At 56.2% G+C, this 12,336-nt stretch overlaps 1 protein-coding gene across 1 annotated transcript in view; it reads right to left on the reverse strand.

Moving 5' to 3' along the window:
• Positions 1-12,336, reverse strand: part of LOC137324929 (ADAMTS-like protein 2) — a 330,648-nt gene that overhangs the window by 216,727 nt on the left and 101,585 nt on the right. Inside the window, exons 12-14 of the mRNA XM_067989619.1 lie at positions 9,363-9,466; positions 6,885-7,011; positions 3,151-3,364 (exon numbers count right to left, since the gene is read on the reverse strand). Coding sequence (XP_067845720.1) covers positions 3,151-3,364; positions 6,885-7,011; positions 9,363-9,466 — 445 coding nt within the window. The remainder of the gene's footprint in view (positions 1-3,150; positions 3,365-6,884; positions 7,012-9,362; positions 9,467-12,336) is intronic.

The raw sequence follows: 12,336 nt of genomic DNA on the forward strand, positions 1-12,336 counted from the left end.
CCCCACCAGAGGAAATAGTTTCTCTCTATATCCCCGATCAAATCCCTTTGTCATTTTAAACAACCTCAATTAGATCACCTCTCGATCTTCTATACTCAAGGGAACACAAGCCAAGTTTATGCAACCCGCCCTCAGAATTTAACCCTTTCAACCCTGGTGTAATTCCAGTGAATCTGCGCTGCACCCACTCAAAGGCCAATATATCCTTGCTGAGGTCTGGTGCCCAGAGCTGAAGGCGGTACTCGAGATGGGGTCTAACCAGGGCTCTGTACAGCTGTAACATAACTTCCACCCCTTTGTATTCCAGCCCTCTTGAGATAAAGGCCAACAATCCATTAGCCTTTCTGATTACTTTTTGTACCTGTCCACTAGCTTTTAGTGATTTGTGTACCTTTCCTCCTCCACAGTTCCTAGTTTCTTGCCATTGAGAAAACACTGATCAGCACTGCTACATAATCCTAATCTAAAGGGAGATACCCACACACTGTCTCAGGTCTCTCACTCCTCCCTTGTCTCCAATGCGGTGTAATTTTTTGCAGTCGCTCGCAGGCAGTCCGAGAGCTGACATTTTGTGCAGAATCCCCTCGTCAGTGGTGACCTGGTGGAAGGGGCTGCGGGCAGCATTCCCGATTCAAGGACTCGTGAGGGAAAACTGAATTTCCCTCAGGGGGATTCCTGACAAATCGTCCGCTCCTGGGCTGGTGATTGTTGGGTGAGCACCAGGAGAAGGGTTAAAGGGAACTGAAAGCGGAGGAAGGAGATAGTTACCCCAACATAATCTTTCTGCAGAAAAATATCTCTTCTGTTCAGCGTCTGTCCTTCCTTTTATATGCACTGTCGGTCAAAGCTAACTAAAAATTATTTTAACAAAATAACTTTCTCCCTTGAGCTAATGCATTGTGCTGGGTAGAACTGAACCTTACAGGGCAGGAAGGTCAAAGGTTAAATGCCCGCTCTGAATTGACTGGGTTAATCACAGCTGGGGCAGTGGGGGTGGGGGAGCAGTAACCCAGATCAAGTAAGGGAACATTCACCCCGCGGAACCGTGCCCAGGTGTACTTCGGATGGTCAAGGACCAGGCTGAATTGCACATCCCCAACTGCAGCCAATCAACCTGCGACACACTCATTGTCAACATAGGAAAATGTTGGACAGGGGAAGACCAACTGGTCCCTCCGGCCTGCCCCATACTGTTGTCAATTTTCCAAATCCCTCCCCACCCCACTAATTGGCCCGGGCTTTTATCTGGTTTTCCACTGCTCCCAGGAGATTACACGGCTCCAGGTAGGGTAGGGAGTTCCACAAGGATTGGTGCTGGGACCACTGTTGTTCACAATTTACATTAACGATTTGGACTCGGGAATAGGAAATACAATTTCAAAATTTGCGGACGACACCAAATTGGGGGTGTCGTTAATACAAAGGAAGAATGCGTCAAAATGCAAGAAGATATTAATAAACTTGCAAAATGGGCATGGAATTGGAAAATTAATTTCAACATAGATAAGTGTGAGGTGGTGCATTTTGGTAGGAAGAATAAGGAGGCCACAAACTGCTTGGATAATAAGAGATTAAACAGGATAGAGGAGCAAAGGGATCTAGGGGAACAGATACACAAATCACTAAAAGTAGCGACACAGGTTAATAAGGCCATAAGAAAGGCAAATCAAGCACTAGGGTTCATTTCTAGAGGGATAGAATTGAAAAGCAGAGAAGTTATGTTAAACTTGTGTAGAACCTTGGTTAGACCACACTTGGAGTGTTGTGCACAGTTCTGGTCTCCATATTATAAAAAGGATATAGAGGCATTGGAGAGGGTGCAAAAAAGATTCACAAGGATGATACCAGAACTGAGAGGTTATACTTATCAGGCTAGGGCTTTTTTCTCCAAAAAAGAGAAGGCTGAGGGGTGACCTGATAGAGGTCTTTAAGATAATGATAGGGTTTGATAGGGTAGACGTAGAGAAAATGTTTCCAGGGAAACCAGAACTAGGGGCCATAAATATAAGATAGTCACTAATAAATCCAATAGTGAATTCAGGAGAAACTTCTTTACCCAAAGAGTGGTTAGAATGTGGAACTCACTACCACAAGGAGTAGTTGAGGCGAATAGCATAGATACATTTAAGGGGAAGCTAGATAAACACATGAAGAAGAAAGGAATAGAAGGGTGTCCTGATAGGGTTAGATGAAGTAGGGAGGGAGGAGGCTCATGTGGAGCATAAACAGCGGCATAGACCAGTTGAGCCTAATGGCCTGTTTCTGTGCTGTAGTTTCAATGTAACTCAATGTTTCTATTGTGTGGGACAGGTTGGATGGACCAGTGGGTCTTTTCCTGTCTGTCATTGTTCGTATGTTTGTATGATATCTTATACATGATGATATTTTAACAAAGCATTTTAAAGTAGCAGGCAAGGGAAGAGCATACAAACAAGTTAACGACCACATACCACTATCACAAACAGCAATCCCCGGACTGGCTTTTCCAAGCTCCAACACACACTATTAACAGCCACACACAACTGTACCATCAACAGGTACAGTGTAGTGGAGTGGTTATGTTACTTGACTAGTAACCCAGAGAACACGAGTTCAAATTTGAGAATTTGTTTTCAGTTTAAAAATAAAAAGCTGGTATCAGTAAAAATCATCGTGAAGCTGTCAGATTGCCGTAAAAATCCAACTGGTTCACTAATGTCCTTTAGGGAAGGAAACCTGCCGTCCTTACTTGGTCTGGCCTCTTATGTGACTCCGGTCGCACATCAATGTGATTGACTCTTAATCGTCCTCTGAAGTGGCCTAGCAGCCAACTCAGTTGTATCGAGAAGGCGGCCCACCACCACTTTCTCAGGGGAACAAGGGATGGGCAATAAACACTGGCCTTGCCAGCGATGCCCAAATCTCTTGTAGGGCTATACTTCTGTTTGTGCACTAACTTTGACAAAAAAAGTAGAGAACAATGTGCATTTATATAATGCGTTTGATGTAAAAAAAAAAGTCCCACGGTGCTTCTCAATGCACTGGATGAGTGTTAACCAGGGAATACTACTTCATCCTCATTAAAATTAGGGAACGGAGAACACCATATGCCTCAACGTTCTCCGGTGGAACTAATCCCCACTGGAGCAGCACGTAACAAAACTGTATTACCTCCGACCATTCCGACACTTCCCACTGCGGCCCGCACCCCTTGTTTTTACAGAGTTTGCGCTCCACGGGTCTGGTGAGATCGGCCGCTTCGCACAATTCGTCGTAAACGGAGCTGTCGAAACCAGGGGCGATCATTTTCCAGCACCGCACCGTCCTGAACTGGTAACCTTCCCCGCAGGTCCGGGAACACTCACTCCACCTGCTGGTCTCCCACCTGCATCGAGTCCAGAGAAAGTACATCGAGAGTGACAGCAACACTGGAAAAGCCTGGTAAACTGGAGCTGGGGCATGGATCAGCAATGATCGAACTGAATGGCGGAACAGGCTCGAGGGGCTGAATGGCCTACCGCTGTTCCTAAATTTCAAGGGCAAGAAATGGCCATCAAAGCTCATCCGTCTGCTCCCTCAACTCCCGTCACAGCATCCAACTATATCTGGAGTAATCCCAATGGGTTCCTCTCTGGCAGACTATTCCAAATATTTCAGCAAATAAGTTCTTCCTAATATCAGTTTTAAATTTACTTCACTAATTTCCATTTATATCTTCTCCTGCTTCCTTGATTTAATTTGGTCTGGGTTTATCTCATCTATCTAAATGATATGATCTTTTATATACTTTGATGCCTTCTCTCTCACTACAGTAGACAAGTTTCTTCGATCTTGTCAGATAGAACATTCCCTTTCCACTAGGGACCAGTCTTGTTCTTCTCCAACGCCTGGAAGTTTTCTTGGCCAAAACTGAACTCTCAAGCAGGAGAACACGTTGGGGGCGATCTTAACCCTACCTGTCCGGCGGAAACCGGGCGAGCGGGAAGTTAGAAGCCGGCGCGGCTTTCCCGCCGGGTGAAGAGGATTCGGGACCAGAAGAGGCCTTTTGAGGTAAGTTTTTAATGGAACTTTCCCTGTGGGGCCAGGCAGAGCACCAGGAAACTTGCTCCCTGCGACTGACCTTCTTGCTGGCGAGCTTTCCTTTGGTGCCAGCCGGTGGCCTCCTGCCACCCGGACTTCTGCTCCCGCCGACCAGCCAGCTGCCGCTTTCCGCTCCTCCCATCCCATCCCCCCTCCCCAGCCACCGGCACGAATCCCACTTCCAGTTAAAATGGGCTGCATATAGTTACGCCACTATTCCTGGCCAGAACAGAGATGATTGGGTAACTCCCCCGTCAATCACGCATGGAGACTGCACTGCTGTAGGTGACTGGGATCGATTTTACGCACATAACTACTGTATAACTATCCTCCATTCACAGCATTTTGCTGGAGAAATCACCCTGCTTTTATCGGGGGAAGTTGTTGTAGTTTCGGTCATGAGTTCTGTTTGCTGTAGTTCGTAGAGACTCTTTTTTTTAATAGACTCTGTAGACTGTTTGCTGTAGTGCTCTATTTAAATAGACTCTGATTGCTGAGTAAATAGACTGTTTGCTGTGTGTCCTGCCGTAAGTGCCGCCCCGCCTCCAACTCATTGGCTGACACAGTGGTGTCAATAGACATTCTGGTTAAAATTCCCCCTACTATTTCCAAGATCATATTCCTGTCCTCACACAGACCTTTAAGAATATAAGCGAGCCTGGAATGAGAAAAGGTCCCACGACTCAACTACCTGTTTCTTTCACAGGCCGAGGTACAACCTGCACAACCTTCACGATTCTCTGCGTGGGAAAAAAATGTTTCTTCTGACCTCTAATCTCACTTGAGGCTCGTTGATTTGAAACATGCGTCTGCCGGTTCTGTGCTCACATTGTGAATGGCTATGTAGCCATGTAGGCTAGGGAGAACTACAGGGCATTATTATAAGCTGAGAGTACGCTAGTGTAGCGGTTCTGTTACTAAACTAATCATCCTGAGAATGTGAGTTCAAATCCCGCCATGGCAGTTTGAGCATTTGAATTATGTTTTTTGTAAAAAAAAAAGGTGGAAATAAAAAGCTGGATACCAGGGGCATGATTTTAACCCTGAGCACGGAAGGGGGCGGGGGCGGGTCAAACTGTGGACGGGAAACCCGGAAGTACCCGGAAGTTTCCCGAACATCCTTACGACTTTGACGTAAGGACGTTTTTTTTTTTGTTGGTTTCCCGTCCGACTGACCGGCCTGATTGACAGGCTGGTCACGGTCGGACGGAAGAGCCGCCAGGGAGAGGAATGTTCAGATAAGTCTGCAGGTAAGTCTTTGTTTGTATGGATGGCAGGGGGAGGGGGGCATGAGGGCATAGGTTGGCACGGGAGCCGTCAGTCATGGGGGGGAAGGGGTGTCGGGATCGGGGCTCATCGCGGGGGTCCATGATCGTTGGGGGAGGGATCGAGGTCGGGGGTCAGTGATTGGGGTCGGGGGTCCGCGATCGTTGGGGGGGGGGAAGGATCGGGGTCGGGGGTCAGCAATAGTTGGGGGGGGGGGGGGGGGAAGGACTGGGGTCGGGGGTCCGCGATTGTTGTGGGGGGGGGGAGGATCGGGGTCGGGAGTCCGCGATCATTGGTGGGGGAGGATTGGGGGTCCGGAGTCCGCGATCATTGGTGGGGGAGGATTGGGGGTCCGCGATCATTGGAGGGGGAGGATTGGGGATCGGGGGTCCGCAATCGGGGTCGGGGGTCCGCGATTGTTGTGGGGGGGGGAGGATTGAGGATCGGGGTCGGGGGTCCGCGATCATTGGTGGGGGAGGATTGGGGATTGGGGGTCCGCGATCATTGGAGGGGGAGGATTGGGGATCGGGAGTCCGCGATCATTGGAGGGGGAGGATTGGGGATCGGGGGTCCGCGATCAAGGTCGGGGGTCCACGATTGTTATGGGGGGTGGGAGGATTGGGGATCGGGGTCGGGGATCCGCGATCATTGGAGGGGGAGGATTGGGGATTGGGGTCCGCGATCGGGGTCGGGGGTCCGCGATTGTTGTTGGGGGGACGATTGTGGATCAGGGTCGGGGGTCCGCAATCGGTGATTGGGGTCGGGGGTCCGCAATCGTTGAGGGGGGGAGGATTGGGGATTAGGGTCAGGCGTCCATGATCGGGATTGGGGGGGGCGGATCGGGATCGGGCGTCTGCGATCGGCGATGGGAATCCGCAATCATTGGGGGGGAAGGATCGGAGGTTGGTATCGGGGGTCCGTGATTGGCGATCGGGGTCAGGGGTCCGCAATCAGGGATCGGGGTGGGGGGGGGGGGTCCACGATCGATGGGGAGGGGGGCAGGTCGCTGCAGGTGAAAGAAAAGGCCCGGGAATCCCGACCTACCCAGGGTTGATATTGGAAATTGTGGGAAAATGGAGGCCCGAAGCCTCCTTGAAAGGTTTTAAGGCCCGACCTGCCTCCTGGGAGTGGGTTGGTCGCCGCCCCCCCCCGTCCCACCCCACTGAAAACCGGAAACGGGCAGGTTGGAGGCAGGTCTGAAATGGTTGCAATTTTTAATGCTCACCCTCCCCCCTCCAACCCACCTGTTTTTCACTGTTAAAATCGTGCCCCATGAAGCTGTTGGATTGTTGTAAATAGCCAACTGGTTCACTCACGTTCTTTGGGGATGGAAAGCTAACCTATACATGACTCCAGTCTCACACCAACGTGGCTGACTCTAGCTGCCCTCTGAAGTGGCCCCTAGCTAGTCAGTTGCATCACCACCTTTGCTATGACTCACTATGTTGTACGTTGTTGAAAGCAGGTGCTGGTTTCAAACCGACCGCCATAGCGGGGGGGACTGCGCCTTTGAACTCAACACCGACAAAGCGTTTTGAAAAGTCACCCAGCTCACTTACCTGGGAGGACATTCCCTTCCTGAACAAAATTCATGTGTCGGCTCGGGCCTGGTAACAGCATCGCAGTGAGACTCATCCACCTCCACTCCATCGTACCTGACACACATAGCATAAGAAGTGGTAATGCCTATAAGGGGGGGGAGAGGATTACAGTTCACTAGACATTGTTCCATCAGCCTTGTACCAGTTATATTAACAACCTTGTTTCTGATGTTAGCTGTGGGTAGCCCTCTCGCCTGGGCGTCAGAAGGTTGTTCGAGTCCCACTCCAGAGGCTTGAGCGCAAAATCTAGGCTGACACTCCAGTGCCGGTACTGAGAGGGTGCTGCACTGTTGGAGGTGCCTTCTTTTGGATGAGACATTAAACTGAGACCCTCTCTGTCCTCTCAGGTGGACATAAAAGATCCCGTGGCACTATTTTGAAGAAGAGCAGGGGAATTCTCCCTGGTCTCCTGGACAATATTTATCCCTCAACATTAAAACAGATTACCTGGTCATTATCACATTGCTGTTTGTGGGATCTTGCTGTGCACAAATTGGCTGCCGCGTTCCCTACGTTACAACAGTGACTACACTTCAAAAGTACTTCATTTGCTGTGAAGTGCTTTGGGATGTCCTGAGGCGTTATATAAATGTAAGTTCTTTGTTTCAGTACAGCCCTGTGGCATTATCAATGTAGAAGCCTAAAGCCAAATGTGGAGCTCCCTAACAATGTGCTCAGCACTGTCCTTCGCACCCTCCTCATTGCCCTCTTGTGTACACGGTGTGTGTTTCTGTGAGATCCACATAGATGTTTTTGGAAGGTGGGGGGGGGGGGGTGGAAGGTCCTGAAGTTGGACAGATGTCCTTCCTGTACATTCCAGCGTTCAACCAATTCCATTGTCGGGGGTATTTGGCAACTGTTTCAGCCTGTTGGGTATCCCAGGGGTTTCACTCAATTGCATGTCGAAGGTTGGACATGTTTCCACAGCAGCAGTCACATCGAGCATTTCCTCAACCTGGGCCAATTGGGGAAACGATTGGTCTCCAGCCAGAATTACATTTTTGGCGTGAGGCGGGTATTTGAGTCATCTCACCGAGGACGGGCTTGGTGTTGACAATCCTGTCGATGGTGAGAGATCATTTCACCACCCAGCAACACGGTGAATAACCACAGTGAAATTCAACCTGATAATATACCCAATGAGTTATCACTGAAGGTCCAATCTATGGAGAAGGGGGGGCACCAGGCAGACTCAGGGCGGGGGGAGGCGCCGGGCAGACCCGAGGCGGGCGGAGGTGCCGGGCAGACCCGGGGCGGGGGGAGGTGCCGGGCAGACCCGGGGCGGGGGGAGGCGCCGGGCAGATCCGGGGTGGGGGAAGATGCCGGGCAGACTCAGGGTGGGGGAAGGCGCTGGGCACACCCGGGGCGGGGGGAGGCGCCGGGCAGACCCGGGGCGGGGGGAAACACTGGGCAGACCCGGGGCGGGGGGAGATGCCGAGCAGACCCGGGGCGGGGGGAGACGCCGGGCAGACCCGGGGCGGGGGGAGGCGCCAGGCAGACCCGGGGCGGGGGGAGGCGCCGGGCAGACCCGGGGAGGGGGGAGACACCGGGCAGACCCCGGGGCAGGGGGAGACGCCGGGCAGACCCGGGGAGGGGGGAGACACTGGGCATGCCTAGTAGAGGACTGGGCAGACTCAGCCCAACACAGGCATGCTCAGAGTAGCACCGAGCAGACAATGAGGCTCAGCCGCAATAGGGAAGTGTTCTCGGGCTGTGCCAATCGCCAGCGGGTAGAGGCAGTACTGAGACATTCGATCCAGGACTTCTTGGGTTCAATTCCCGGTCCATGCAGATTCGGCTGGTGCAGCGTCCGAGGTGCTACACTTGTCCTCAGAGACCTGGGACTCCGGAAGGGAACCATCAGCCAGGCGTTCCTGCACCCGATGGATACCCAGGGACCCTGTCTGGAGAGTGTGTGCGCGTGGACATTAGACGAGGAAAACAGGATCAAGCTCGGCTGTGATGTCCCCCTTGGGTGAACAGAACGGAAAGGCTGCCAGAGCCATAAACCAGCGAGTGTTATCGGCAGCTTTGGAATAGGAAGGGGGGGCAACGCGAGATCAAATATGGCCGCTCTCAGGGGAGCCCCCGGGTGTCCCGAGTGGGTCCTAGAAACATGCACAATGTGCAATATTCCAGGATCTGGGCAACCAGGTGAAAAGGCAATTCCAAAAAAATCGACCATCTCTCCAAATGCAACATTCTGAAGAAAACAAAACATTCTGGTCCAGTATCACTGCAATGCGTCGCACAGCGTGACCAACACGTGGGTAACGGCCAATGTCTCGTGGGCTTGGTGACATTCCTCATGGAGATGTGAAACTTTTTAACACATGTTAATCCCCTCCTCTTACACCCCCTCCACCCCCCCATTGGGTGAAAGATTAACGGCCCTGTACTTGTATAAGTGAAGGGCTGTAGGGTTTCCAAAGGCACCTGTGGTACATGTGGAACTGCAGGGTGCGTACGCTGATACCTTCCATCTGTACATGTCGGCCAGACTGATGTCGTGATCAATCTCTCCATCTTCAAACTCATTGCTGCAACGAGAAAGGAAACAACAACAGAGGTAACGTTATAGGAAAGCAATAGAGAAATAACTGGGAAACTTAGGGTGAGAGTGGGTTTGGTTAGGTAAGAGATGTCAGTCTCGGGGAACACAGGGAACATTTAGGGACAGGAGTAGGTCATTTGGCCCCTCGAGCCTGCTCCACCATTCAATGGCCGATCTGCACCACAACTAAATTTACTTCACAACTCAATCTCAGTGTTAGCTTTCGGGATTGCCCCGGGTCAGGCACCGCCCCGGGACAGGCACCGCCCCGGGTCAGGCACCGCCCCGGGTCAGGCACCGCCCCGGGTCAGGCACCGCCCCGGGTCAGGCACCGCCCAGGGTCAGGCACCGCCCCGGGTCAGGCAGTGGTCCAGGGTCAGGCACCGCCCCGGGTCAGGCACCGGTCCCGGGTCAGGCACCGGTCCCGGGTCAGGCACCGGTCCCGGGTCAGGCACAGCCCAGGGTCAGGCATCGGTCCCGGGTCAGGCACCATCCCGGGTCAGGCACCGGTCCCGGGTCAGGCACCATCCCGGGTCAGGCACAGCCCAGGGTCAGGCACCGGTCCCGGGTCAGGCACCGGTCCCAGGTCAGGCACCATCCCGGGTCAGGCACAGCCCAGGGTCAGGCACCGCCCCGGGTCAGGCACCGGTCCCGGGTCAGGCACCATCCCGGGTCAGGCACAGCCCAGGGTCAGGCACCGCCCCGGGTCAGGCACCGGTCCCGGGTCAGGCACCGGTCCCGGGTCAGGCACAGCCCAGGGTCAGGCACCGGTCCCGGGTCAGGCACCGGTCCCGGGTCAGGCACAGGTCCCGGGTCAGGCACCGGTCCCTGGTCAGGCACCGCCCAGGGTCAGGCACCGGTCCCGGGTCAGGCACCGGTCCCGGGTCAGGCACCGGTCCCGGGTCAGGCACCGCCCCGGGTCAGGCACCGCCCCGGGTCAGGCACTGGTCCAGGGTCAGGCACCGCCCCGGGTCAGGCACCGCCCCGGGTCAGGCACCGCCCAGGGTCAGGCACCGCCCAGGGTCAGGCACCGCCCCGGGTCAGGCACCGGTCCCGGATCAGGCACCGGTCCCGGGTCAGGCACCGGTCCCAGGTCAGGCACAGCCCAGGGTCAGGCATCGGTCCCGGGTCAGGCACCATCCCGGGTCAGGCACCGGTCCCGGGTCAGGCACCATCCCGGGTCAGGCACAGCCCAGGGTCAGGCACCGGTCCCGGGTCAGGCACCGGTCCCAGGTCAGGCACCATCCCGGGTCAGGCACAGCCCAGGGTCAGGCACAGCCCCGGGTCAGGCACCGGTCCCGGGTCAGGCACCGGTCCCAGGTCAGGCACAGCCCAGGGTCAGGCATCGGTCCCGGGTCAGGCACCATCCCGGGTCAGGCACCGGTCCCGGGTCAGGCACCATCCCGGGTCAGGCACAGCCCAGGGTCAGGCACCGGTCCCGGGTCAGGCACCGGTCCCAGGTCAGGCACCATCCCGGGTCAGGCACAGCCCAGGGTCAGGCACCGGTCCCGGGTCAGGCACCATCCCGGGTCAGGCACAGCCCAGGGTCAGGCACAGCCCAGGGTCAGGCACCGGTCCCGGGTCAGGCACCGGTCCCGGGTCAGGCACCATCCCGGGTCAGGCACCATCCCGGGTCAGGCACCACCCAGGGTCAGGCACCATCCCGGGTCAGGCACCGGTCCCGGGTCAGGCACCGGTCCCGGGTCAGGCACCGGTCCCGGGTCAGGCACAGCCCAGGGTCAGGCACCGGTCCCGGGTCAGGCACCGGTCCCGGGTCAGGCACAGGTCCCGGGTCAGGCACAGGTCCCGGGTCAGGCACCGGTCCCTGGTCAGGCACCGCCCAGGGTCAGGCACCGGTCCCGGGTCAGGCACCGGTCCCGGGTCAGGCACTGCCCAGGGTCAGGCACCGGTCCCGGGTCAGGCACCGGTCCCGGGTCAGGCACCGGTCCCTGGTCAGGCACCGCCCAGGGTCAGGCACTGGTCCCGGGTCAGGCACCGGTCCCGGGTCAGGCACCGCCCAGGGTCAGGCACCAGTCCCGGGTCAGGCACCATCCCGGGTCAGGCACCGGTCCCGGGTCAGGCACCGCCCAGGGTCAGGCACCGGTCCCGGGTCAGGCACAGCCCAGGGTCAGGCACCGGTCCCGGGTCAGGCACAGCCCAGGGTCAGGCACCGGTCCCGGGTCAGGCACCGCCCTGGGTCAGGCACCGGTCCCGGGTCAGGCACCATCCCGGGTCAGGCACCATCCCGGGTCAGGCACCATCCCGGGTCAGGCACCGGTCCCGGGTCAGGCACCGGTCCCGGGTCAGGCACCATCCCGGGTCAGGCACCATCCCGGGTCAGGCACCGGTCCCGGGTCAGGCACCGCCCAGGGTCAGGCACCATCCCGGGTCAGGCACCGGTCCCGGGTCAGGCACCGGTCCCGGGTCAGGCACCATCCCGGGTCAGGCACCGCCCAGGGTCAGGCACCATCCCGGGTCAGGCACCGGTCCCGGGTCAGGCACCGGTCCCGGGTCAGGCACCGGTCCCGGGTCAGGCACCGGTCCCGGGTCAGGCACCGCCCAGGGTCAGGCACCATCCCGGGTCAGGCACCGGTCCCGGGTCAGGCACCGCCCAGGGTCAGGCACCATCCCGGGTCAGGCACCGGTCCCGGGTCAGGCACCGCCCAGGGTCAGGCACCATCCCGGGTCAGGCACCGGTCCCGGGTCAGGCACCGGTCCCGGGTCAGGCACCGGTCCCGGGTCAGGCACCGGTCCCAGGTCAGGCACCATCCCGGGTCAGGCACCGCCCTTTTTGCGGTTGAGAGCATCATAAGAACCCCTTTGTTGCAACTTCATAACAAAGACCGGCCCGACTGC

This window comes from Heptranchias perlo, chromosome 9, assembly GCF_035084215.1.
Source record: "Heptranchias perlo isolate sHepPer1 chromosome 9, sHepPer1.hap1, whole genome shotgun sequence".
NCBI lineage: Eukaryota > Metazoa > Chordata > Chondrichthyes > Hexanchiformes > Hexanchidae > Heptranchias > Heptranchias perlo.